The sequence below is a fragment of the Syngnathus leptorhynchus genome, chromosome 6, assembly GCF_054491065.1.
Source record: "Syngnathus leptorhynchus isolate UIUO chromosome 6, UIUO_Slep, whole genome shotgun sequence".
Classification (NCBI taxonomy): Eukaryota; Metazoa; Chordata; class Actinopteri; order Syngnathiformes; family Syngnathidae; genus Syngnathus; species Syngnathus leptorhynchus.
In genome coordinates this window covers 4,897,236-4,923,750 of record NC_141200.1, presented here as the reverse complement: position 1 = coordinate 4,923,750, position 26,515 = coordinate 4,897,236, and the positions used below count along the sequence as shown (strand labels likewise).

Genomic DNA, 26,515 nt, shown 5'->3' with positions numbered 1-26,515 from the left:
CTTTAAAAAATATATATATTTAAACCGTTTTGACTTGTCTCTGACCAAGCTCCGAGCATAATTCAGGGTCATTGCTCACCTTCTCCCTGATTTCCATCTCGGCGTCCGATTCTTCAAGCCAGCGGTCGAAGTCGGGAGCCAAGAAAAGTGGCTTGCGTTCCTGCTTGATCAACCTTTCCCACCAGCCTCGCTGCTCTTTCTTCACAGTGATGTTCACCTGCCGTTGAGTGGACTTGATAGCTACCTGCAAACATCCCCCCAAAGTCGTTTAGGACGAGACAATACAAGGACGTAGTACTCTACATACCTGTGTTTTTACAGGTAAAAGAAACTCCAAGCTGAATTGGTACAGGTTTTGACCTTTTGCACCGTGGCAAAGAGCTGCACACACAAAACAAGAAGTTTTAAATATTCCTCCCCCCCCAAAAAAATTGTGACCCGACTCGCATCAGAAGCATGAATCCCCCCCACACATACATACAGAAACACGTCACCTTGAAAGTGAAGGATGTTTTTATGCACGTGGGCGTCAATATTCTGCAAGGGGGAAAACAAGTTTAGGCCCGTTCATTACTAGTTTTGTATCTCATCTCCTGCTTCGATTAATCGACGCTTAGAAAAGAGCTGCAGGTACAAGCTCACCTGAGCGTCAGTTAGTTCCACGCGGAGGTAGATTTCCTCGTGGCGTTGAGCCCAGTAAACAAGAGGTGTCAATGCCATCGTTGCTTAGTGTCAGTCAATTTGTTTCAAAACAAACAAAATACAAAAGGGTGTCTCAGTCTCTCATGCTAGCGTGGAGGGAGCAGCCAGAACATTCCACAAACAGGCGCGTACTCGCGCTGTCATCGAAACGACTAACGGGAGCGTAACTGAGTGACGTTACATTATTCTTCACTGTGATTGGCTAGCCCGTTATCCTCTAGTCCGATTGGCCACTGGGGTTTATTTGCGGAAGTAGAAACGGTGGAAAAAGCATGAAACGTTACAACCGTTTCGAAAAGCGAAAACAGGGATAGGAAGAATTTTACCTGCGGCAATATGTCAACATGCAGACAGATCAAGATGATTCTCGTCCTCCAAGCGACTTGGTGAAAACTTCCGGGGCTTTTTGTGTGCTTGTGGGAGTGACTGGGAGCGTAGCTGCTCTCAAACTTCCTGTTTTGGTCTCTGAGCTTCTCCATCTCCCAGGGGTGAGCTTTTAAGTTGTAAAGAAAGATCTTTGTGTCCGTTTAAGAGGCCTGATCTTTCGAAGTTGGCTTGTCTTTCCCCTAGGGCTCACTCAAAACCACAGATTGAACTGTGTTGTGAGTTCTTTGAATTTTAGATACACTATTTAGTTATTCAGTCCAGGTCTAATAAGCATGGTATAAGCATCAACCAAAGTTACACGCGAAAGGAAAAGACTGTCACTGATAACTTACATACAAAATCATCAATCAAACTCCCCTGTTTACTTTATTGGCTTTTGTGTTTTCTATTGAGAACAAAGTCAGAGGCCAACATCGGAGTTTTTTTTTCTTTTCTATTTTAGGTGGATGTAAGAGTGGTCACAACTGAGCATGCCCAGCACTTTTATAACCCCGAAGAGGTGTCAGTAAAAGTTTACTGTGACAAAGATGAATGGGAGGTAGGTTTTTTTTTTCTTTCTATCTGTGCTTGTGTGGGTTCCTCCCAAGTACCTCAGCTCCCTCCCACACCTGAACAGGAGGGGGCGCAATTTTTCTATCCACTCTAGGTTAATGTTAATGGATTAAAACATAAAACAAGGCATCACAATTGGTATATAAACCTAATCGATTGTGTTTTTTGTTCCAGATGTGGAGTCAGAGAGCTGACCCAGTGCTTCACATTGAGCTCAGGCGCTGGGCAGACCTTCTCGTCATCGCCCCCTTAGATGCAAACACGCTCGGAAAGATCGCGAGTGGCATTTGTGACAACCTACTGGTGAGAACACTTAATGTTGGAATCTTTATTATTAATTTGATATAACTGCGTTTATCATTGGCAGACGTGCGTGGTGAGAGCCTGGGATACCAGTCGCCCTCTCCTCTTCTGCCCTGCAATGAACACTGCTATGTGGCAGCATCCCATCACAGCCCAACAAGTAGACAGGCTGAAAGAATTTGGCTATGTGGAAATCCCTTGCATTGCAAAGAAGCTGGTGTGTGGTGACAAAGGTGTGTGTACAAGCAGGCTACAAAAAATAAAAGATATGAGAAGGGACAGATGTGATATAAAGGTTCAAATGCAGGGTTGGATGGAAAGTGGCAGGTGACATCTAGAAAAATGTGTTACTTGACACTTAAGGTCAAAAGGTGCTGTATTTCTGTATGCGTTTGATGGTTAGATTAGGTTGAAGCAATCAGCTGAAGAAAAACAAAGATTTTTAGAACGTCACCTGTCTTTTGGTCGCTGCGGTGACATTTTAAGAATGAAAATTGATGAAGCGTCCACATCCTCCTAAAGGAAGAAAAAGTAGATTAAGTAAGCAGGCCGCCCCGAAAGAGGAGTCTTGACAGTTTTTACGACCGCACATGTTTTAGATTGGAGGGGAGACGCAGTTGTTTTGTGAGGAAGAATCAATGAGCCCTTATTCATTGTATTTGGAATAAAATGGAAACACATTTTAAATGTGTGCTCCTAAATTTTTAATTAGGGGGGCCACTGTGGTCTTAGTACAAAACATTAGGCTGGAACCCTGTTTGAGACCAGCCTAATAGTCCAATTGCAATTCATTCTTGAGAACAAAATGACCCGGATAAATTTAAAGTATTCACAGGCATCCTTTTAAGCATACAGGAATATTCATAACTTCAAATAATCTTCCAAAAATGAACAAATGCAAAGAGACGCAAATGTGCTCACGGTTGACAGTCAAAGTTAAATCGTAAAAAGTTGAATAACGATGAGGGCACATTGTGTCTCGGTGTTCTTTATAATTGTCAAATTTATTGCAGGCAAAGGCGCCATGGCGGAGGTGTCGACTATCATCGACGTTATCAAGCAGTACATTCAGCCGACCACTGAGCCATCTCCCCAAACATGAGCAACGGCCAACACTTTTATCTTGGACCGACCTTGTGTAATTTCACCAAATTCACAACTTCAAAAAAAAATGTGAGACGTGCTAAAATTCTCTGCTACATTTTTCCCCCAGGGACTCAATGCCATTCAAGACGCTTGACAATTTAAGTTGACATTATTATTGAAACCTGAGAACGCCTCAACCACCCCGCCCCCCCCCCAAGGTGGTCTGTCAGTGCTATCAGTCAGGCCGTAACTCACCTCCCTAAACAACCTCAACGGGAAGGGAGCACGGCGTGTACTGAGGGTTTGCAGGCCCACTGGGTCAAACAGATCACAACGTGTACAACAATTGAATAAATAATAAAACTTTTGCAGAGATGCCGCCTGTCACGCAAGGCGTTCACTTGGAAACATTTCAGTGTCTCTAGGACTGGATACATAATTGGGCTTCCACACCAACATTCAGGCTTGATGCTTGAACTCATCAAACCTGCTTTGGATAAGAGGCGAAACGTCGATCCCATACCCCGAGAAAGTTCAAATCATGCTCTAGAGGGAAGGGCACCCGACCGCACTGCTGTCGAGAATTGCTCAGAATCCATTTCTTGTTCATTTAAAAATGCCTTTGTTTATAATCTTGAAAATAAACATTTTCAACTTTTTACAGCATTTTCATTTTTTTTTTTTTTTTAACGGATTTGAACCACAAAACCTTTAGCTGCATCCGGTTGATGTTTTCCATGGTACGGCGTGATAAACCTGTTTAGCAACACTTGGATCCGTCACAATAACTCAAGTCATCTTACAGTATGTTCTGTGGAATTAAAATGTTTGTCGTTGACGCATTGCATGCTGCAAAATGACATTTTCTTACTGTCACGCACAGAACATTCTTTCATTTGCTTTGACAGAAAACGTTTGCTTGGTGCAGATGGCATTCTGATACTCATAATGACAACAGAGTTTTTGTTTCACTAACGCCTGCAGTTGTAGACATTGCATATCATTTCATTGAATTAATTCACAAAGCTTTTGTTGACTTAAGAAATGTTGTTTGGCTTAAGTGGAACGATTATTTGCTGAGGTTTGTTTGTGGAAGCAAAAATATGATGAAAAGAAAATTGCTCACACTGCCATTAAATGACTCAAATAACACAACTTTAATGAGGATTAACCATCGAAAAACAGATATTGAATTTAAAAAAAATGTAAGAGACAACGCAAGCAAATAATTTGACTTTTTAAAGTTAGCCGACCTAATTAAAAGGTGTCAAGTGTTTAAGGCTTGGTCGCATGGTCTGGGTGTGGAGGAAGTGAAAGAGAGCGATTATTAAAAAAAAAAATAGAAAATTTAACAAGCATGTTAAAGTGAGGGGGTTTAATTTTGGGGCTACAATGAAATCTAAAGACATCAGGAAGAGAAATATGTCAGAAAGTTCGCTCACAGGTCGCGGAGGAAACTCATTTCGGCCTCTTGCATCCGCGGTCTTACTCTTTTCGGTCACGACCCCATTTAATCTTCCCAGAAGACTTTGTGACATCTTTTCTTACATTTGCTTTGCCGTCCATGTCAATATTTGTGCACCATGGAGCGCATGTGTGTGTGTGTGTGTGTGTGTTGTGTTATCTGATGCAACTGCAACACACCATGGGCTCATATATTCTTGAGGGATTACATGGCATGGTTTCATCAGGTGTGAGATCCTGAGAGAGCATCTGGAGTGCGTCACACAAGGTTCTTGCTACAAACAGTTGAAAGAACTGCTCTAAATCACATTCGCTTTGTAGTTCTTCTTTTTTTTGTTTTGTTAAATCCAAAAGTGGGCCACAGAGGCAAATGGGCGGTAATAACCACTTGGTATTTGTCCTCTAACTAACTGGTTGGGCCACCCTCCGAATGTTGCAGAACCCAAATCAGCTTGAGGTCACAAAAGAATGGCTGAGCATTCTTTCTCAGGATTTTCTGGTAAAGCACTGAATTTATGGTTTCATCAATCACAGCACATCGTCCAGGTCCTGAAGATGCAAAGCAGCCCCAGATGATCACACTACTAATAGTGTTGGGGCTATTTTGTTCTGAAAAGTTGCATTACATTGAGGGAAGATGTAACACAAGTTGTCAGTCCAGATAATCTTCTTCCAAATGTTTTCAGAATCATTCCAGTGATTTTGCCTTGAAACTCTTGTCATGGAGATTCTTATTTTTGAGTCTTGAACGTTTGCGGTTGTTCTGGCTTGCTTTAATTTGCTTGTTTGATGGTTTTCAAAATTAAATTGGGAAAACCATAAATAAAAGAAAAAAAAAAAATCAAGAAGAATGAAAATACTTTTTCACTGCACAGTACATTGATTTTCCGGAGGGACTTGTGGAGACAAGTTGTGGACATGCAGTACTTTGGATCATTTCCAATTCAAACCAACATCAAATCACGTCCTCTTGTCATTCAATGATTCACTCCCATTGATGGTAACTGAGGTGAATGGTTCAAAGTTTTTCAGGTGATTTAATCCTTTTCAAAAAGATCGTCAAGCTGCAGGGCTCGAATTGTCATCTCACTGTCAGCTCCATGATGCCTTTGTGTTGCTCGGCCACCAGCTCCGTTGCCATCGTAACGGGAAGTGCAAAGCCGCTCTGATGGGAAAAGCCCATCATCTTTCGTTTGAAGCCCCCCAACACACACCGCACCCACACACACACCTCCCGCCCGACTTCACCTGTGAGGCCGCAAGGACCGATGGGAGCAGGGGACGAGTCTAGACCCAACTGTGGCAGTCCTTTGGGGGAGCATCAATGAAAATCCAACTCACTGATGAGAAGGTGAGCTGGGATGATGCAAGTGCAGCCTTGTGTGAAGTCATTCTGGACTGACTTTGTCCTTTTATAAAAGCAAAGAAAATGAGCTTTCTACTCTCGAAAGGATTGTTTCTTCTATATGGAGCTCACGTTCCAACATAGCAAACACAAAGGATCTCTATGTGACATCTTAAAAGAAGATTAATATCATCATTAATTTGGTCATAATGTTGAAAGACAAACCGCAAAGGATTTTTTTTTTTCTATGTAAGACAACAGTTACAGTTTGAGCAGTTTTTTTTTTTTTTTCCTGGAGGGGTGTCGTGAATAAAGACATCAAAGCGTAAGATAGCAATCTCTGAAAGACATCAAGATGCCATGGCATCATTTCTGTGTCATTGCTTTCTTTTGTTTGACCCCGACTTTGATCACCAGTCTCGAAGTTAGTTCTAGACTTGTCAGTTTGATTGGCTAACATTTCTAAACACTATAGCCATCAAAAAATAACAAAACAACATGTTTACAGTCTGGTGAGTATGACTGAATTTAGATATTTTCATTTTAGCGGTACTTGGTGGGAGCCAAGTATGTTTTTTGGCGATGATACTTGAAAATGTTTGAATACCAGAGCAAAATTTTGTCGTGAAAGCATAACTGAAATATTCTTTTAGATCAGGCAAACCTGAAATAAGAGCAAACCCAGCAGTCTTTTGGGCAGGCACGGGGAGAACATGCAAACTTCTCACAGGAAGGCTGAAGTCAGAATCAAACCAAACTGTGAGGCAGACATGATAACCAGTGTAACTAAAGTCAAACTAATTACGTTTTGATTTCCTTTTACTCAGCATAACAAAACACAGCGTGCATGACATCCTGTCTGAAGTGTCTGAATTTAACGACTTAAGAACAAGTATTTAAAAGCGTTAACTCGAGAAAGTAAAAGTTGACGATCACGTGCTGGAAAAACTCCGCCTATTGATCACAGACCATCCTTCATGTTCCTCCTCCCTCCTCCTCGTCGTCAGCCGCCTGCCTCCCTTTGTCTTAGTCCTCACTCTGTTCACTTTTCCCCCTCCAAAAAACGCGTGGACACCCGCAGGGCGCGGGAAAAGGCTTTGAGGGCAGACCCCACGACCACTCCAACAAACCCTGGCCACATTTTTTTTTTTTAATCTTTTCCTCCACAGGATATTTGGGGGTGGGTGGGTATTCCACCGCTTGAGCCGCTGACAAACCAAATGTTCCCCTTCTTTTGGATTTATCTCACATGGAGTTTTTTTTTTTTTTTTTTGTCGAAAGTGCCGCGTGACATCTCAAATCGAGGTAAAATTTTTTTTGACTTGATTTGCAACTGTTTAATTGATCTGAAGATGATAATCGGAGGATGGAAAACAAACTAAAAATCAGTCGTAGTTGCAGTTTCAGTCACGTTTTAATCCATGAAATGTCAGATTCTTGAACCCACATTTTTTTACTCGTGACATTCACCCGCGTCATTATTTGAATTCAAATCGTCTTTCAAGTCACCCGGTCAAGGGAGGAGGGGGGAAAAAAACGTCTAAAAAAGAAACCTTAATACCTCTCTCAATTTGTTTAGGGAAGTTTAACTGGTTTCCTGTGGACTAACTGTGGAAGTGGTGTCACGTGACACGGCGCATAGCTTCGTGCATTAACACGCGTTTTCAAAAAAAAAAAAAAAAATATATATATATATAATATAATATATATATATATATATATATATATATATATATATATATATATATATATATATAATTGAAAAAAAAAGGTTAAAATGTTTGTCATCGCTAGACCGTTTTTATTTTTTGGGTTGTTCGTTGGTTTATCACCAAGAACACGCGCACTAATCCAGATAAGCCTGTCTAAATAGTTTGACAACAGGATGCCCAAATTTGCCTGTTAATGTTTACTTTCATATAAAGTGACTTGAAATGTATGGCTGACTATGGCTATATATATATATTCTATTCCTTTATATTATTTTAAGTTTTTAAGTACAAAATTAGTAAATCATCTGAACGAGGAAGACTAGCAATAAATCGTATCTGTTCAAGTCATCAGAACAAAGACAAACCCTACCAAAACTATTCGAGTTGCAGTGAAAAGGTCAGCCAAGCCACTGGTATGTAATGGTGACTTCATTGTCTTTTAACTCTTATGTTGTGTAAGTGACCTTTTGACTGGATTTTTTTTTTTTATGTGTCATTGAACATAATGGTGCAATAAACTGTTCAACATTTTCTTAGGTTCGGAGCCCTATCTTCAAAGCATGACAAGAAGATGAGCAACCAGTGGAAGCAGACGGTCGTTGAGATGTTTTGAGACGAGATGCCTTTATTTGACGAATCCGTGGCATTTGCAGGACTGTCCAAGTCATCAAACATGTCTGGGTTTATTGTAAAACCCGTGTTCCCGTACGGCGGGCCGCATTTTTCCTACCACCCCCGAGGAAAGGATGCGGCAGAGTTTACGACACCTTGGACTAACCCTCGCGCGGCGAGTCCGACGCATCAAGCATCTGGGGTGAAAACAGGGGGTGACAATTCATCTCTACCTGACAGTCCTGTTTATCTAGCCATCCCAAAAGCTCTGTATTTACATAACCCGTGTTGCCACGATCTGGCTTGCGTCATGAGACATCGGTACAATATGGAGCACAGCCAGACGGGGGCGCTCAATGCCGATTTTGAGCACGACCTGACTCGAGGCATCCATCAAAAGGCGCAAGACAACCCGCGAGATTTACAGTCGGATTCCTGTGAAGAACAAATCAAGAGGATGACTGCGGAAAGTTTGTCCGGTGGAAGGCCGACTCGACCGGAGCCCAACTATAGCGGCTACCCCTGCATGCCCCCTCTCGCCATGCTAGCTTCTTTGAGTGAGCAAAGCCGACATTTACAGCCTTCCCCCAGAGGCTTCGCAGGCTTTCCTCCCACCCATGCAACATATGAGCATATGACCTCAGAGCTTTATCAAGAATGTTCTCCCATGTCCAAATATGGTCATCCAACAAAGCAGCCAATGTTTTACTACCCGCAGGCCAACGCGGAGGTCGAAAACAGAACACATAGTCGGGATATTGGTGGCGAGCAAAGAGAGGACGTTCCCGTTATTCGAACAAGCGCTATCCCAAGTCCTCGGGAGTATTATACATTCCCTCCGACGCTTCAAGGCGACATTCCTTTGTTTTTTCACGGCACTGAAACGCAACCAAATCACTCCTTTGTGCACGGCTTGGGCTATCGATGTTACGCACATCCTAGTTTTCAAACGAGTCAAATCAGAAACGTCGAACAACAGCACGTGCCAGCCGGGCTGTCTTCTTCGCATAGACTTATCCTTCCCGCCTCAGACCAAGTTGGTCTTCAGAAGAGCGACCGGCATGTCAGAGCGTCGGAGCCTTCCCACGTTTTGCTGCCCATCAGTCCGACCAGACTCGTAGGCCAATCTGTTTTGCCCCCCCACTTTGAAATTAATAGACTGTATCCTTCCATCACCGGTCGACCGGATCGTCCGATGGAGCGACCGGTCATTTCGCCTTCTGGCATGACCCAAGACAGACCGTTGGACTTTTCTTCTTCTTCTTCTGTAAATCAGATTACACCCGAACACCGTAAAGACTTTCCAGTTTCACCGAGGACGCGGCTTCCCCAATCTCCCAAACAAACGTCAGATTGCAGGTCCAAGCTCGAAAGGCTCATCGCCACGGATAATCTGAACGGAATCGTTTGCAGCTATGCCGACTCTATTCTCAAAGACAGCCTGAAAAGACGTTTCCCTTCACTTTTAAAAGTAAAACTAGAGGAACCTGAGTCGTACGAAATTGATTTGACTACAAAGCGACTAAAGTCGGACACCGAACGAAATCGAAAGGAGTGCCCTCAAATGCCGGTTATCGGAAGCGTGTTCAGCCTAGCGCAAGAATATCCTCCTGAAACATTCCGTTCACAAGTCGAGCCTCAAAGAAGGGCGCGGTTGACTGACCACTGTAAACCCACAACACCCCTTAAAGTAATAAAATCCGATCCGGATGGAGCACCCACTTATATGTGTCCAGAGAAGTACGAAGTCCAAATGAAGGAACCCACAAAAATCAAAGTTGAAAAGATCAACCAATCGGACACGTGTGACGCTCGTGAAAAATCTCCAAGTCCGGCCGCCTCCAGCGCGATACAGGATCAAATCAAACCTCAACCTGAAGATGCTACTTTGTCAGACACCAAGTCCACGCTGGACACTCAAATATGTGAACCTGAGAAACTCGATCGTCAACTTTTATCAGTGGAGGTCAACGATGCTTCACAGAGTCCCAAGTCGTCCTCTTTGGAGAACGACAAGAAACCGCAGGAGCAGAGCCCTGAGCCTAAACCGCTAAAAGCAGCTAATTTTGATATCACCTCCATTCCACTGGAGTATCTAAAACTTTGCCCCAGCTACGATATCCGTCTCCCCAATACGAGTTTCCATCGTCTAGCCGCACAACAGGAACCGCCTGCGCAAATTCCGGCTGAAACATCTCCCGTACGACAGGCGGCGGTTCGTAAGCGTTTCTTAGAGCTTCATCGCACCCTCTGCAAGCGAGTATCCAAACGTGTATCTGCCACCTCGGAGCAGCAACTCACAACTTGGCGATCTCAGTTGGAACTGGCGGAACCTTCATCCAACAAAGTCCAGAATGTCTCCTCCTTGCTGGGAATTCAAGCCAGGGGGAAGTGGCTCGACGAGGAAATCAGCTCTGCCTTAGATGAGGTTCTGGATAGGTTCAGGGAATACATCATCCACAAACGCTGTCCTTTTCCACACGTCATGAGAATGGGGGCGGTGTTCCTCCCTATGCTGGTGGTGAAAGAAATCCTTTTTCCAGAGGTGCCCGTCACCTTCATCGACCAAGTCCTGCAAGAACACAAAGTGCAACTGCGACCGACGACGCTTTCCGAGGAGAAGATCCTCACCCAGCTCCACAAACCCTGCTCGTCACGCCTCAGGAGGCTGATGTCCCTCAAACATATGCCCGACGTCTACGCCGACGTGTTCAACCTACTCTATTACTCCAACGTCTGCAAGCACCTTGGTGAGTGTTCCAAATGATCTTAACATTTTGGGCAAACTCTTTTTAAGCTTACCGATCAACATGGCCGTAGGTTCATTTTAGAACAGACGTTTGGACTTTGTTCAATGTTTGTTTAAAGTTGTTTAAAACATAGTAGCAAAGAAAAATATTTCGTGCTGTGACAATGGTTTCGAAAATTTGGAAATGTCTGCAGGGTTACTGTTGGTCAACTGGACGCCGCCTTTGCGTGTATTGCGCAACTTTTTGAACACGCTATCACCGTGTTTGCAGACTTGCAGAAAAAAAGCGTTCTTTGTCGTTAATGACTTTCATTTGGTTCCACTTTCAATTTGAACGGTCGCTTTGTTGTCCAAGAACTAGCAAGTTTCTACGCCCACTAGCAGAAGCCATATTCCAAATAAAATGCATTATTTTTATTTTACAGACTCAACGTCGTCTGATGTCCAAAAGACTAGCCAGGTATATGTGCCTAATTTTTATGTTGTCAGTTAGGGAAAGTCATTTGTGAGTGAGAGGAAGTTGCATGATTTGCACTGCACTTTTTCAAGGTGGGCAAAGAGGGACCGAGAGAGGGATGAGCTTTGCGCAACGTCTCGGTGAGTGTGCTTGCTGGCTCAACAAATTGTGGTTGAAGTGGAAAAATAAGTTTTGTCATCTTACTAATATGTCATCTGCAAGCCTAATCAAAATATTATAACTGGTCACATGATTTGACCTCATGCTTCACTGCACGGAATCTCCCTTTTTGATTTCTCTCTTATTCTGCTGTTCTACTTCACTGAGTGGGCTTGAGCAATAACTCAACCAATTGTTTGTTTGTTTTTAAATCAAAGGTGTGGATTTTTATACTATTCATTTATCCATTCTCAATAGCGCTTCTCTTGGAACTTATCTTGGCTAATGATGGGTGAGAGGTGGTCTGGTTGTGAGCCATTGTGACTTTTTAAAATATCACTAAAATGATATTAATGATACCGTATCTCACTTTTCAATCACTTTGGCTCATGGAGGAATGACTAACAAACTAACTTCACGCCCTGAAAAAAATCTATTGTTTTTTTTTTTTTTCCCTTGAAGCATTTCCTGCTTGCTCTGACCTTTTGTATGTTACTGCGTTCCAGGAGTAGACGTGAAGACTTGGGAAGTCTCAAACATCAGTGGCAGCTCTTCACCAGCAGAGGACACCAAAGCCAAATCCCTCAAGAGGAGCACGACCAAGACCAAAAGCAGGGTGAAGAGCAGCTCCAGGCGTCTGTTTCTGGACGACAGCTTATCTGACGAAGAAGACGATCATTCAAAAAAGCACATTGAGAACGAATCGGGCAATAAAACCAGTGATGATGCGTCACCATCAGACGATTCCTGGACTCACCCGTTAACTTGCGAGGACTTTCCCGGCAGCGGTGTTGAACCGGAGGATTCTTCTGGTTCCCCAGACACTGGAATGATCATCAAGCTGAAGGAGGAGGCAGAGCGCAGATGCGTGACCTTCAAGTGGCAGCGCACGGGACGCTGGGGCCGAAACCTACGTCCCCTCAGCGGCTCCCGAAAGCGAAAGACGAAATCGCTTCTGAAAATCAAATACTGTCCTTACCTGTCGACCTCCCACAGCGCAGAACGCAGAAGACGTTGGGTCCTGCGCTCGGCCGTCCGCCGCGCCCGCGGGGCCGTGAAGCTCACCTACCCGGACCTGGTGGGCAAAAGGATCCGTCACCTTTACGAGGAGGACGACAAGTCCGAGGTGTGGTACCGTGGGGAGGTGGTAGGGGTCCACGAGGCTCACAGCGATCCCTTGAAGACCATCTTTGAGGTGCGCTACGACAGCGAGCCCGAGTGGAAGTACTATCTGGAGCTGCTCGTTGACTACAAGAAAGGATGGCTCATCATTGAAGAGGACCATTGATGGCAATGGAGGACACGCCCACTTTGACTGCAACAATCATGTACAGTATCACCTTTGTCAAATTTGAGTCCATTTGTCCACAAATGACTACTATTGGTTAGTTCCTTTGTGCGTTTACACTGGTCAATACTTTTTTTTACTAATGTTTTTAATATGATACAAGTAAACCTTTCAAAATGAGGTTTTTTTTGTACAGATTACCAATCTGGTCTTTTTTTTTTTTTTCCAAGCGTATCAGGTCTTGATCATCATGTGATATTTTAATATATTTTGTAGTATTTATTAAAGGTTAGCTTTAGCAACAGGTGGATGTTTCTGAATCAGCCATGGTAAAATACGGATTGGATAAGCTTTTACAGGTCAAACAAAATAATGTTAGAAACTTTTTTTTTATTTTTTTAAATAAGCATCAAAATAAGCTTTGAAGCACAAAGCAACATTTGACTAAATTTGCTGTTGACCAGTGTCCAATTTTAAAGATGCAAGGTTTTCATGAACCTTTAAAAAAATAAAAATAAAAAAAAAGGCCTAGGTCAGGCCTTGTTTTATTTACTCACTTCACAGCACCAGGTACATCTAAACATAATTCTTCTGAATAATTCTCAAGTTTCAAGTGTGTTTTTGTACTTTGCAGTGCCTTGACTAGCCACAAACTGAACAGGGAAAAGGTTTCTCTCTATTGAATGAGCTTTAGACCGTGAGCACAAACTTACGTTTTTTTTGTATTGATCTGATTAGATTGTGTGAACCTAATGAAGTGTCTAGTGAGAGAATGTCATCAAAAATACAAACTGTTGCAATAATGTACAGATTGATCTGATTAAATTGTTTGAACCTAATGAAATGTCTGGTTGAGTGTTGGCACAGAATGTCATAATCAAAAAGACAAACTGCTCCAATGTACAGTTACTGATGACATTTTTGATGGTTTCTGACCAATTTCATTAGTGGTTGCCAGTCTACTTGTATTCAAATTGCTTGTTCATTTTACTAAGGCGGGTTGAAATCCCCCTGGCCAAACTGTTTTTCAAGAAATGTTAGCATTTTATAGTTGTGTTTCTTACTGTGTATTAAATAGCAGCTTAGGTTTGTCTTTTAATAAAGGTTTGTACTTTATTCTGACTTGTTTGCTCAGTCTTTGACTGGAGGATACTTTTTAACAATTTGCGGTGAAGAGAAGGCAAACTGAAGCAAAAAAAATGATTTGTCGCCACCTGGTGGTATTACGAAGACATTGCATGGAAACGACAACTGCGAAGCTCACGCTCTCATTTAATAAGGGCAGGGCATTTAATTGGATAATCTAATGAATCACACAAACTTCTGAAACTCACGCTTCCACTAAATAAGGGCAGGGCATTTAATTGAAAAATTTAATGACTCACAAACTTCTGAAACTCACGCTTCCATTGAATAAAGGGGCAAGGCATTTAATTAAATCATCTAATGACTCACACAAACTTCTGAGTGAGATTTTTCTCGTGACATTTATTCAAATAAACAATACAGTTTATAATTTTCTAGGATAAAATAAGTCTGAACACAAGAAGCATTTTTGAGACGCAACTGTCCCCCCCATTGTAATAGAAATGGGCTGCATTTTTTTTGTCTTATTTTTTAGGTGTGGGGGAGGGGAAGAGGGGTGCTTGACACTATTGTCAATCCCGTGACTTTTGATCAGTGCCTGAACATGCACGACCTCTACGGAGAAGGCCGCCGTGTTCAACACAAACACCAAGGGAGCATTTACAAGTGGAGCCGTCCACAACCTGTAGCACTGGGGCACCGACATTTCGTTAAGGTCAAATCGTCCAAAAAAAAAAATGAAAATAAAAACTAAATCGGATGAAGAGCGACCTTGTCCTACCACCGAGACATCTATACATTTAAAATGATGTTCAACCTCCCCCCATTTGTGAGGAGTCACATCACTTCACTATGAGTATTCCTAGCAAGAATAAGAGAAAAGCCCTCCAAACAATTTGGACGCCCACTTAGCAGCACTGCCACTACATTCCGTGCCGAAGTTGCAAGTGGCGCTCGGAGATGGGCGATCTCAAAACCGTGTTTGGGGGACAGCATCGAAACAAATGAGTGAATGTCACTCAGTCTTGCAAACAAACAATCAGCTCTAAAAAGAAACTTGAAGTGTGTCGGGCAGCAGGTTAGAAGCAGGGACGTTAAGCAAGACGCGTGTTGGACACCTTTTAAAACCTTGGCCGGCTTGTGGTGTCCTTTCAGAGCTCCTGGTGAGGTCACCTGTGCGCTGCTCCTTATTGCCAAACATCTTTTACGATGTTTGTAAAGAATAAATAGGTCAAAATGATGCAAACACGTGCCACACTTGCCCTTTAACTTCCATGCATATGGACTATTTACAAACTGAAAAAAAAACACTACTTTTTTTTCCCCCCTTCATTTTTTTGTTATCTTTTTTTTTTTTTTTTTTATATATGAAATGTCTTTGCCCCTTTTACAATCAGCCCAGCACACAAAAAGAACCTGGCGCCACATACTGCAGACGTGGCCAGGACGATTAAAGCTGTGTTTAAAACATGTTCACACTAACGGGAAAAGAAAAACAAGAAAATAAATCTGATAAGATTCACAAGCAAAAAGAGGGAAAAGCGGAGGTGTTACAATACAAACCAAAAAAGGATGTAGGGTTTTTGTTTTAAGATGGACTTTCTGCTGCTAACAATACTGTAGTACACTTTCTTTTATTTTTTTGATGACTCTACCTTTTTATTTAAATATAATTTACTTAGATATTGTTAAAGAAAAATGATGCAAAAGTGGTAAGATTTGCCAAAGGAGAGGGCAGCAGAAGGCCCGTACTGCCCCGATCAATTGCATCAGCGCTCTTATTTTCTCAAGATACTCCCGAGTCCAAAGCATTGGGACGTGTCCTCAATCCTCAATGTACTCCCACAAGTCCTTCTCGTAGCCTTCGTGCACGTGCTGCAGCAGAACCCGTCGCCGGCTCTCGCAGTATCTGCACGCGCGCGCATACCACACAAAAAACCCGTCACACAGCCGTCAAAGCCGACCGACTGTTGGACTTTGTCCCCCAGCTTTCGCTCCTCTACTGACCTGTACTTGTCTTGTACTTTCTGCTTGATGTCTTGCAAGGAATCCTGGGAGATGTCTCGTTCTAGGTAGCCAGACAGCACTTCAGTGGCGTTTTCCAAGTCGGCTTGGTTGTTCTGGTAAGGCAGCAAAATGAGTTACGGTGACATTCAATGCAGGGTTACGTTTCAGACAAAATCACCAATCTTATCCTTAAAAAAAAAAAAACAATAGCGGAAGTGTCCAAAATAATTCAAGCAAGTGGCGTCATGGATTCATCCAAAACATTTTAGGGAGGGGAGTTGACTTGTTTCTGGGTTCAGAGGGATTAGAGACATCAAAGTATGAAAGCGCGTAGCTGGCTGCTTAGCTAGTTTCGGCGTGGAGCATAAAGTGACACGACTCACCTTCGTTTCTACCCGCCATGAGATTTCAAGCAAAGTCATTCCTTCAAGCAAGCGGTAAGTCATAAAATCTTGCTCAGGCACAACATACATTATCTCTTAAAAATGAAATGAGAGGCGTGAGGGATTGTGTACTTTGTTCCTTGTCACTTGAGTGAAGTTGACATGAATTCTTTTACAAGGAAGCTGCCACAACAAATATGGCAGATGTACTTATTACCAGAAAAGTAAAGTACTCAGTGGCATCTGTTTTAATGGTCTAAAAAAAATAAAAATATCACATTTTCGATGGTATGATTTCAAGATTTCACCCTTTTAGTGTCTTTATTGTCTTCTCAATTAAATACAAAAGCTACATCCCATTAATATTTAACTAGCTATCAGTGAGCCAAACTCTTAAGATAACCGAGTTAGCTTAACTTCCCAATTCACAGCGCTTAGCTTATGTGCACCTTGACATCAAGTGCTTTCAGTTGTCGATCAACGCCAAACCTGAAAGGAGGAATGAGGTTGGTTGGACTGAGCTTAAAATGCGTGGCAAGGTCATGTGGCCCTTATTTCGATGTTACGATCTTGAACGCTCATATCTTAATTTTGATACTATAGCAAACTTTGCAGCATACAACTTTGGTCTGGTCTTTCTCTAGTCCATGTTTTGGTTCCATTGCGCCATTTCCACTACAATCGAAGGTCTTCACGGAGACCAAGACTTCCCTTATCATCATGCATCTTACCTCAAAAATAATGGACTGGTTGTTCTTCTTGAGGTAGAAGGCAAAGACGTAAGTGAACATGAGCGTGGAGCGGCACTGGCACAGCACGTCCACGGCCTTCTTCAGGAACTGCACCTCGATCCAGGACATATTGTGCTGCTGCATCTCCTCCATTTTCTGCTTGACCTGAGCGTACAGCTTGTGCTCAAAGCGCAGGCTCTGCATGTGGTTCATGTAGCGGTTGCAGTAGAACAGGTACCTCTGCAAGGCCGCCCTGGAGCGCTGCCAATGACGCGAGATTTTAACGCCCATTCAAACGGAAAGCCGTATCGCGATTTTCAGACGACTTACCTCTTGAGCGTCTCTGGCGGCCTTGGCATCGTCTTCATTGTAGCGATTGCAATTGTACCTAAAAAAAATAATAATAATGTTAGGCTTTGCGAAATACTATTTTTGTTTTGTGGCCTTGAAAAGATTTTTTTTTTTTTTAATTCATATCAACACCGAGCACAGTTTTTTTTTTACCAAGCAGAACCATGAGGTTCCCATGGTCCCAGGCAGACCCAGCAAAACTCAGCTTTGCAGTTCTGGTTCCGACAAACCATGTGATTGCACCCTCCATCTTTCTCGATGGTCACATGGCACTTTGGACACTCCTACAAGAGACAGGAGCGTTTTATCATAAAAATGAAAATGTATGAAATGAAATCGGACGCACATTGTGTAAAAGACGCATTTCTAAACAAAGAGCCGAAAGTAGCGTGTGCACAGCTCAGCGCGTGCATGTAGTTCACAATGTTGCCAAGTTGGTCGGGCACAGGTTCCCTCTGCTGATTATGGAGACACAAATAGGAATACAACCACCTTATCTCCAACCTGACCCATTTTACTGACCGCCCTCTCGGTTGATCTGCGCTTAGCCTATGAGATTCCAACCTCACTGCAGCTAGGACATAGACAACAAAATCATTTGCTAAAACAAGGATTTTATTACTGTAAAATCCAAAGGTGGCTAGAAAAAAATAAATAAAAATCAGTCAAGCCAGTGAATACAACATCTATTTGACTTGTTTACCTTTGTATTTGCAGCAATCCAGTTTGAAGTTTCACTGTCGTCGTCACATTTCTTAATCCACTTTCTCAGCCACTGTAAAAGTAAATTGGTGTCAGAATAAAGACATCACTCTTGACTAAAAAAGAAAAAACAAAAAAACCTATCTGTATTAATACTTGGCCCTACCTTGCACTTGACAGGATCGTGCCAGTTCTCCCCACAGTTGAAGCTGCAGCAAGACGCAAAAAAAATGTTTCCACATCAGACATTCAAAACGTCTTTTGTTTAATGTTTGTTTATCCTCTTACCAGAATTGACGGCCACACTTGCACCTCACTGGTTTGGCATCTGGGTACTGGACTTTAACGACGTGATGGCAGTCTGGAGCGGGGCACCACTTTAACAGTCGATTGCACTGAAAACGACACGCAGCGATACAAACGGCTCATGTCACAAGAGCGCCAGCGGCTAAATGTAATTCATACGGTTAGCCACCGATGTGCGGTGGACCCTACTAAAGATGGACTCAGTTATGTGACACTGGTGGACAACTGTCACCATTGTCTAAGCTTTATTAACTGGCCGATAATTGGTCTATCCCTTTCTATTGCTTCTCAATCCAACAGTTAAAAGAGAAGGAAAGAAGATCGAACTTACCTCTACAAAACTATTTGTAATTAAATGCTGGTACTTCAACTTGACTTTTGAATCTGTGATGAGCCGCCTGTAAGAGAAGTCAAATCATTTGTTAGCATTTTGTAAAATTCAAATCTTTGGTTGCAGACAATAAAATACAATCATGGGATTTTTTTGGAAGACAGAAAATAATCAAAATCCAAAATGACAATCATTTAAATTTATTTGGGCTGTCTAAATGGATCAATGACAAGACGACGGGGTATCTTGTTAGGGGGCGACCACACTATGTAGGTTAAGACAATTAGTGTCTGCTTAAGAGCCAGCCTTAGCGCTAAATCAGGTAGCGATGCAAGCATTCAAATTCAAAGGAGGACCTCGGTCTCAACATGAAACAAAAAATATCAGAATAGGACTGTGTTTTCATTAAAAAAAAAAATTCTAAACATAAAAAAAAGCAAAGAAATACTTACATGACTGTGTTGTCATCAACCAAAATGTCACAACTATGAGCAGGGCAAGAAATGGTCTGAAGTGGAAAAACACAAAATGCGTATTATCATGAGAAACACAAAACTCCCCCCTCACACCTTTTTTTTTTTTTTTTTTTTTTTTTTAAGATTACCTGTCCCATTCCTTCTTCTATAATCTTAGTAGTCAGGTAATCACCCCAACACTGCATGCAGAACTTGTGTCCACACTCCAAGCCGGTAAAATACTATAAAACACAAGCGAGTTAAGCCTGTACGCCTTGAAAACAGGACAAAGAGCAGTGTTGCATTTGGTCAGAAAAGTCTTCAAAATTGGACACACACCAGCAAAGTGCTATCGACAACCCTGCCAAATTGCCATCATGTGTCACAGAAAATATACTTGCAGACAAAAGTGCTCATGTAATGGCACAATTTTCAGATCGGTACACATTGCCCCACTCGAGTACAATGACAACTTACAGTGTTAGGGAAAATCAGATAGCAGATCTGACAGGGCATGTCCTGCACGGACGACCGGGTGTTGATCGGAGGACGGATGCGGGGTTTCTTGCTGGGGTTGATGACGTGACACTCTGAGAAGAGCTTGTCCAGATTGCCGTCAAAATACCTGGGTGAGGTCAAGAAAATAGAAAAGACCAATCAGCTGGAGACTTTTAAGGAGGCCAGGAAAGAAAGTAAGTGCCATTACCTTTCCATCAGTTTTTCTTTATCCCAGTTGAAGTGACTAAGAAGGATGCGTGTAATTGTTGCAGGATTCTAGGGGAAATCAAGATATAGGCTGTCAGGCATGAAGATGACCTCTTAAGATTTTGCACTATGCTACAATTGATGTCACATTTAATTGAGTGTAGCCACAGACCCATCTGTAACAACAATTAGCATTCGAGGTTAGTACAGTAGCACCCCGCGGTCGACAAAAAAAAAAAAAGCTAAACGCTACCCTTGTTGCATTATTTGACTGATTCCAATACGCAGCATCAATGGAGTTGCCCTTCGAGTGGAGACGTTGATTACTTGTGCTCGATGTGATACTTTTAAATCTAAAATTGATGTATTGCTTGGCAGTAGACAGAGAGCAGATGATAAATAGCACCTATTTTACAAGATGCTCAGGAGAAAGAGAGAGTGTACAAATCACACGTCAATCTCACTGACAGCAATATGGTAACTTCGGAAATTAATTGAAGATGTTTGGATATCCGACACTGTATTGGGATGCTTCTATTGAGCCTTGTGCAGCAAAAAGAGTTGCCGTTATATTCCAAGTCCCTGCATAAGAATTTCTACTGTCTAGTAGTCTAAGACGCTAAATCCGACGTTGTGTTATGTCAAAAGGATGCGGTCGTAAAATATATGTAACAAACTGTTATATATTGTCGTGTGATGCTGATCAGGGGTCGTGATGAGCACTTGTGTTGCCAAACATAAGTGCTGTTTTCTGGTGTTGGAGGGAAAAAGTATTTACCAAGTGCTACTCTGTTTAAAAAGTTTAAGAACCAACGGTGTATAGTACTTTTATCTGCATTACAGGTAAAGTGCCGGGATTGCATATGACATGATGTAGGTCCAGTGGACACAAGATGGTCAAAAGTCCTAGGAAAAGAGCAGAAAATGGCCTCCCGCTAAGAGTTCTCAAGGCCAGGGGAAGGTGGCTGTCTCATGTCCCTACTTCTTATTTTACAGTATCTCTTATCATGTTACAGTACGTTTTTTTTTTAGTATATCTAGGTCACTGTAAAATCACAGCGATAAAAATATGCATTGCTCAGAGGTAATTCACTAAGCTTGAATGAGTCATGGTTGTTAAGTGAAAAGCAACTTGTCATATTACTGTACTATTTCAGCCCAACCAGTGAATTAGGGAGGTTTCTAACCAATGGTTTAAGAGATTCAAATAGTTTTATGTACTGTATAATGTTGCCAGGCGCTGCTTGTTAAAAACAAAAGCAACTTTCGGTTTTCCCCAAGTGTGGCATGTCGTACAAGAGCAAATGGAGGCCCACATCACGACTAGGTGTCACTCCAGAACGTTTCTTCTGCAGCCATTACCTGCTAAATACATTAAAAAAAACACACACAACCACTACATAACAGCCAACCTGGACAACCCTCTGAAAAATAACACGCATTTGTAAAAGGGTTATCATCGTGAGTGACCTGGGTATGTAGTCAACTCACGTCAACTAATTCGATGACCAAGCTTTTCATTAAGTGGTGAAAAATAGCGTTGACGCTATTTGTAGTTGACCAATGATGTTAATAACGCAACGTTCGTAGATACATGCACTGCAAAGTGTTGGCCTGTGTTGATAAAATGAAATGGTTGCCTTATTGAGATAAAAACACTACTTGTGGTTTGGTAGCTAGTAAGGTGGCTAACTGCAAGCTAGCATTAGCATTGGCAACCGTTGCTGCCAACTTCTCAAGAGGGATTAGACTACTTCCTGGATCAACAACATAAAACGTGCTCTATAAATGAAGTTTTACGTTGAACGTCGGGGAAAATACCCTTGCGGGTACAAAGAAGGACTACAACCGCGTCCGCTTTCGGTAGCCACTACGGGTTAACCTGTCAAGTCCCAGCAAGTAAACTACTCCAAGAGCTAATTGCTAAGCTAACAACCATGGCCTGTTTACGGTTCACCAAGAGCCCCGGACCTTGGCTTTATTGACGGTGACACGACAAAACCCATACCTGGATAACCTCGTTGACCTCCTTGATGCACTCCACCATATGCTGGAGGATCTGCTCAGCGGTCAAAACCTCGAAGCGATAGTCCTCCTCCTCTTCCTCGCCGGGGCCTTGACCGCCTCCCACCGTATCGCCGCACTCGTCCCGCTCCGCGGCGGCCACAACGGGATCGACCAACTCCACCTCGCCGAGCTCCAAGGTGTCGTCCTCAGGCTCCTCTTCGCCGCTGTCCTCGCTACATTCCTCCTCTTCGTCGTCGTATTCATAGTTATAACCCTCGTCTGAGTCCATTCCTAGGGGCGCTTATCAACTTGTGACAAACTCACCTAGAGGTTTATAAACACAGTGTGCGCGCGGTTGCTCGCGGAATGAGCCAAAGGAGGCGAAACAATCCGAGCTTGTTTTCCAGGCAGCTGCGAAAATAACAAAACGTCGCCGCTGTTAAGCCAACAAAGGGACACGGCGTCACAAATTGACGACGCGCTGACGTCACACGGACTGTACAGGAACCCACCAAAAAAAAAAAAAACTCCGTTCCGAATTAAAGCCTTCCCGACGTGACGAAACACTTCCCGGTTCTGTAAAACGTTTCGAATTATAAGATTTATTCGGACACTAAATTAGAGTCACATTCGGAAAGACGTCAACCTTTATTTTCACATATTACACCCGACCTAAGGTTGTGTTATGAAATAAATTGAGTGCTTTTTTTTTTTACTTTTTCCTATAATATATTTTAAACAAGGTTTTTTGGGGGGGTCCTTCAGAACAGGGTTTTCAATAAACATTTGATTTTGGTTCACATTATTTTCCAATAACGACTTTAACTGAAGCCAGAATACATTTAAAATGGACAAATGGGTTAGGTGAACGAAAGTAGTTAAATTATGTCCTTGAATAGTTATTTAGATAATAAATAATGCCTTGATACTGCAATAAATAAATGCAAAATGCTATGTGTAGTTTATTCAAGAAATATTTTACAGACATTAGGTAAAATAAAGAAATACTTTAAAAAAAAATCATAACATTATTGGTTTTTTTTTGTTATGTTGTGCATTCCACTCCTGAGCACGACTGCAGTAATAATTATGCATCATACCTCAAATATACTAAGGTTGTGGATTCACACCACTATGTGGCAGTGCAGATTTTTCAGATTGCATAAACGTCAGCCAATCCAATGTTATACAGTACTAATGCTATTAGAAAAAACACGGGGAAAAAAAAAATATATATATATATATAAAGTGTGGCACATTGCAAGTAATGACCGAATTGCATCAAAATTAAATTCTGGAGGTCATGACTTGGCAAAATTCAGAAGGAATTGTTTGTATTTTAAAACTACAGTATATACGTAAATCACGCCATCTTGTCAGCATTATGTGCAATAACCCGTTCTTGACTGTTAAAACTGATCTGACATAATTTTGCTATGGAAAGGGGACAACTGAATTACCCCTCGCATGGATTACATTAGGGGCAGCAGATGGCAAGGGCAATCCATGCTGCAGTCAGAGTGCTGACACCTCCAACTTGGCACTTGGTTTTCACCCACCATTCTCTATCACTAGCTGGTATATAGTGCTGAGCGAGGCACTTTCACAAGGTCAATGTTTTCTCCCTTTCCAATGTTTCCCTTTAGATTTTCACAATACAGACCGTTTGAATGTGGCACTAGCTGATTTCAACAAAAGTGAATTGTGTGTTGTTGTTTTTTTTCTCTGTTGCCTGCCTTTGTTGGTGGGGTTGTATTATATTATGCGGTATCAAGGAAAATTTAAAGACAGGGAATAAATGAACAAGCAATGTGATTATACCATTTGACCATTGCCAGTACTTGATGAATGGCTTGCATCTATGTATTGTGACTGATCGGTTTGTATGTGTAGACAGTACCGATAAGGAGGATGACAAATCGGTATTTTCTTCCACAGCATTTGGTGCCAATCTTGTCCCCTCATAGCAAGACCCCCACCTCACTTGGAAGACATTCATGATGTCTCTGAAAGAAAGAATACAGAAGCAGCATTGCAGCAAACCCATGGAGAAGCTGCTGTGTGACATGTTGAAAAACAGATGATCTCAGAGAATAGAGGACAATATCTTAGCACGTTTTTCCACATGAAAAGAATGTTATTGGCTGAATACCAGTGTCAAATTGTCCTGACACATGAAGTATTGGATGACACAGAGTTATCAAATATTGTTTTATGACAACTCCTAAGTCACTTTGGTTGATGACTCAGAGAAATCATTTAGGTTATGTACACATTTTAAAGATTTAAATAATAAACAATGCTAGTATTTTCATGTTATGCTTAAAAAATAGATTTGTATGCGTGTTCTTGTGCTTGATACCCATTTTTTGGAAATGATTGTAATCGCGATGTAGTGACGATAGGCGGCGCTCACGTCATCATAATTTCACGCCGTGAAGAAGGAAAACACGGAAAAACTAACGAAGCAACATGAGCTTAATTTACCACTAGCAAAACACCACTTATGTTGTCAATATTTATTTTAGTTAGAGCGACTAGTTAACTTAAGAATGTTTGGGAAGTCTTACCAGCGTCTTTCTCAGACTGACCCGATCGTACCGCGGACTCCCGGACTATTTGTATCCACTGACAGCTACTCACAAGCGGGCTACTACCATAAAGGGCTGTCCTTTGATTACATCCCTAATATTTCTGAAAACGACTTCAGTGGTAAGTGACGTAACAATTTATGAAGTAGTCAATAAACTAACCACATCTTTATGACGTATTTTACGTACACGATGAAGTGATGCATCATTTAGTAACTTCCAGAGCAGTTCACTATGACTAAGCAACTACGACACACTACAAAATATTATATATTCTCTTTTGTAATGTTTTGAAAACTTTTTTTTCTCTCATAGATAACTCCCAGGGATGGCTGTCATGGATTTGCAATCTAATTGTCATCTTCCTCGTCCACGTCTGTACTTTCTTAACCTTTCCAATAACAGGATGGTTTGTATTAAAAGTAAGCCACGGCACTTTCAAATGGTGTCCTTTGTGTGTTGGATGTAAATGAGCGATTTGGATCATGTTTGCAGACGGTGCCAAACTACCAAAGGATGGTAGTGTTTCGCATGGGTCGTGTCTGTCCTCCAAAGGGCCCTGGCATTGTCCTGGTGCTGCCCCTTATTGACCAGTGGCAGAGGGTAGACCTGCGTACCCGTGCTTTCAATATCCCTCCATGCCAGGTAAACCAACTCTAGTTGAAGCCACTACTTGACCAAATAGTCAGAGAAAAGATGGGAAGTCACATAAACTGATGAGTGTGTTGTTTAATTTATCCTACAGGGGGCAGTCATGGAGCACAAATATTTCAAGTTGCTTTGGAGTATTTCTCTGTTCTCTTTTTAATTAAAGGTACATACCAGGGATGGTGGCCTCTTCTTTGTGGGAGCAGACATTCAGTTCAGGATTTGGAACCCGGTCTTGTCTGTGGTGTCAGTACAGGACCTTAACGCTTCAACCAGGATGACGGCACATAACGCTTTAACTCACAGCCTGGCGAAGAAGACTGTCAGAGAGATCCAAACAGAAAGAGTCAAACTGGGAGAATATCTTGGGGTAAGAAAACATTTTACCCACCATCTCTGATGCTTCATATTCAACCCATTTCCTGCTGTCCGCAGGTGGATATAAATGAAATGACTCGACCCTGGGGGCTAGAGATAGACAGGGTGGAACTCACTCCAGGTTCTTTTCTCAAAGCCCCTGAGGAAGGACCCCCGGGGCCTCTTGACGTTCCTCCCTCTGTACCCAAAGTGGAGGACCTCACAGGTACCCTTCAACAGCTTGCCATGCACTTTATGGGCCACAGCTTCCAGCCTCAACAAGGTAAGGCCGACCTCACGCTCACAACAAATTAAGATATGATTCTCATTCGACCACTGCTGCCATTATAGAGAGCAGTGTAACGTTTATAGATGAGCAGAGTGGCAACCGTCAGGCTGTGGCCATAATAAATTCTATTGAAGAGCTGCTCCGTGCAGTCCAACTTGCCCTCTCTGAAACTTTGGTGGACCAGGTCGGCGCCTGCTTCCAGTTTGAGGTCAGCTCAGGAGAGGGACAGCATCAAACTTACTATGTGGATTTGAGCCAAGGTGCCCCCCACCACACATACACACAAAATGTGCTGTCATATGAAAGATTTAAAGCTGCACATATCAGATATTCACACTATGTGTGTTGTCTAGGTCATGGTGCAGCTGGCGCCGGATCCCTGTGCAGAATGCCAGATGTAACTCTGACTATGTGTGACGAGGACCTTCTGGCCATGTTTCAGGGAAGACTGCAGCCATTTGCTGCCTACAGCAGTGGGAGACTTCAAATTCAGGGTGATATTAAAACAGCTATGAAATTGGAAGAACTCATAAAACTGCTTAGGTAGTAAGATTTTTATGATTGAGAAAAAAATTAGGAGATGCACTGGTTTTTATTTTATGCACTTACACGTTTGCTGTAAATGAATTTCTGCTGGACTTGATTTGTTTTCCTAAATCTAAAATTTTTAAATAAAAACGTTTTCTTTATTTTTTTAGGCTTTTTTTTTTTTAAAGAAAATTCTAAAAAATAAAAAATAATTCCATTTCA

The 26,515-nt window shown here is 42.2% G+C and overlaps 5 protein-coding genes across 18 annotated transcripts in view; 3 read left to right on the top strand and 2 right to left on the bottom strand.

Moving 5' to 3' along the window:
• hacd3 (3-hydroxyacyl-CoA dehydratase 3) overlaps nucleotides 1–7,345 on the bottom strand; it is a 13,180-nt gene extending 5,835 nt beyond the window's left edge. The window contains exons 1-6 of one of the 5 annotated variants that reach the window (XM_085915105.1): nucleotides 5,743–7,345; nucleotides 2,399–2,460; nucleotides 643–1,195; nucleotides 495–537; nucleotides 308–381; nucleotides 80–244 (exon numbers count right to left, since the gene is read on the bottom strand). In XM_085915105.1, the coding sequence (XP_085771231.1) occupies nucleotides 80–244; nucleotides 308–381; nucleotides 495–537; nucleotides 643–720 (360 nt within the window). In that variant the 5' untranslated portion in view covers nucleotides 721–1,195; nucleotides 2,399–2,460; nucleotides 5,743–7,345. Of the gene's footprint in view, nucleotides 1–79; nucleotides 245–307; nucleotides 382–494; nucleotides 538–642; nucleotides 2,461–5,742 lie in introns of those variants that run through there. The other 4 variants (XM_085915104.1, XM_085915103.1, XM_085915107.1 and 1 more) reach the window with 4 other exon arrangements.
• ppcdc (phosphopantothenoylcysteine decarboxylase) lies at nucleotides 942–4,386 on the top strand. 3 transcript variants are annotated; one of them, XM_085915109.1, is made up of 5 exons: nucleotides 942–1,190; nucleotides 1,532–1,627; nucleotides 1,816–1,944; nucleotides 2,009–2,177; nucleotides 2,958–4,386. In XM_085915109.1, the coding sequence occupies exons 1-5, from the start codon at nucleotides 1,047–1,049 to the stop codon at nucleotides 3,044–3,046; spliced, it is 627 nt and encodes a 208-aa protein (XP_085771235.1). In that variant the 5' UTR covers nucleotides 942–1,046; the 3' UTR covers nucleotides 3,047–4,386. The 3 variants fall into 3 exon arrangements, with proteins under 3 accessions (XP_085771235.1, XP_085771234.1, XP_085771236.1); XM_085915108.1 differs by lacking the exon at nucleotides 2,958–4,386 and having other exon boundaries at nucleotides 2,009–2,949; XM_085915110.1 differs by lacking the exon at nucleotides 2,958–4,386 and having other exon boundaries at nucleotides 961–1,088; nucleotides 2,009–2,951.
• On the top strand, nucleotides 6,249–13,932 carry prmt2ip (PRMT2 interacting protein). 6 transcript variants are annotated; one of them, XM_085915094.1, is made up of 5 exons: nucleotides 6,393–7,144; nucleotides 8,089–10,913; nucleotides 11,338–11,372; nucleotides 11,462–11,509; nucleotides 12,035–12,189. In XM_085915094.1, the coding sequence occupies exons 2-4, from the start codon at nucleotides 8,171–8,173 to the stop codon at nucleotides 11,489–11,491; spliced, it is 2,808 nt and encodes a 935-aa protein (XP_085771220.1). In that variant the 5' UTR covers nucleotides 6,393–7,144; nucleotides 8,089–8,170; the 3' UTR covers nucleotides 11,492–11,509; nucleotides 12,035–12,189. The 6 variants fall into 6 exon arrangements, 3 of the variants coding, with proteins under 3 accessions (XP_085771222.1, XP_085771220.1, XP_085771223.1); XR_015066503.1 differs by lacking the exon at nucleotides 6,393–7,144 and adding an exon at nucleotides 6,249–6,351 and having other exon boundaries at nucleotides 11,338–11,509; nucleotides 12,035–12,144; XR_015066501.1 differs by having other exon boundaries at nucleotides 6,391–7,144; nucleotides 11,338–11,509; nucleotides 12,035–12,144.
• arih1 (ariadne ubiquitin-conjugating enzyme E2 binding protein homolog 1 (Drosophila)) lies at nucleotides 13,775–25,439 on the bottom strand. 3 transcript variants are annotated; one of them, XM_085915100.1, is made up of 16 exons: nucleotides 25,294–25,439; nucleotides 23,781–23,886; nucleotides 21,882–22,291; nucleotides 19,875–19,942; nucleotides 19,646–19,793; nucleotides 19,318–19,410; nucleotides 19,166–19,221; nucleotides 18,714–18,780; nucleotides 18,365–18,471; nucleotides 18,243–18,285; nucleotides 18,078–18,149; nucleotides 17,528–17,658; nucleotides 17,354–17,411; nucleotides 17,024–17,284; nucleotides 15,910–16,022; nucleotides 13,775–15,811 (listed from the first exon to the last, which is right to left on the bottom strand). In XM_085915100.1, the coding sequence occupies exons 3-16, from the start codon at nucleotides 22,167–22,169 to the stop codon at nucleotides 15,727–15,729; spliced, it is 1,590 nt and encodes a 529-aa protein (XP_085771226.1). In that variant the 5' UTR covers nucleotides 22,170–22,291; nucleotides 23,781–23,886; nucleotides 25,294–25,439; the 3' UTR covers nucleotides 13,775–15,726. The 3 variants fall into 3 exon arrangements, with proteins under 3 accessions (XP_085771226.1, XP_085771225.1, XP_085771224.1); XM_085915099.1 differs by lacking the exon at nucleotides 25,294–25,439 and adding an exon at nucleotides 24,451–24,551; XM_085915098.1 differs by lacking the exons at nucleotides 23,781–23,886; nucleotides 25,294–25,439 and having other exon boundaries at nucleotides 21,882–23,769.
• On the top strand, nucleotides 24,281–26,515 carry stoml1 (stomatin (EPB72)-like 1). Its single transcript, XM_085915102.1, has 7 exons — nucleotides 24,281–24,592; nucleotides 24,787–24,893; nucleotides 24,967–25,116; nucleotides 25,286–25,489; nucleotides 25,555–25,759; nucleotides 25,828–26,025; nucleotides 26,119–26,515. The coding sequence occupies exons 1-7, from the start codon at nucleotides 24,433–24,435 to the stop codon at nucleotides 26,310–26,312; spliced, it is 1,218 nt and encodes a 405-aa protein (XP_085771228.1). The 5' UTR covers nucleotides 24,281–24,432; the 3' UTR covers nucleotides 26,313–26,515.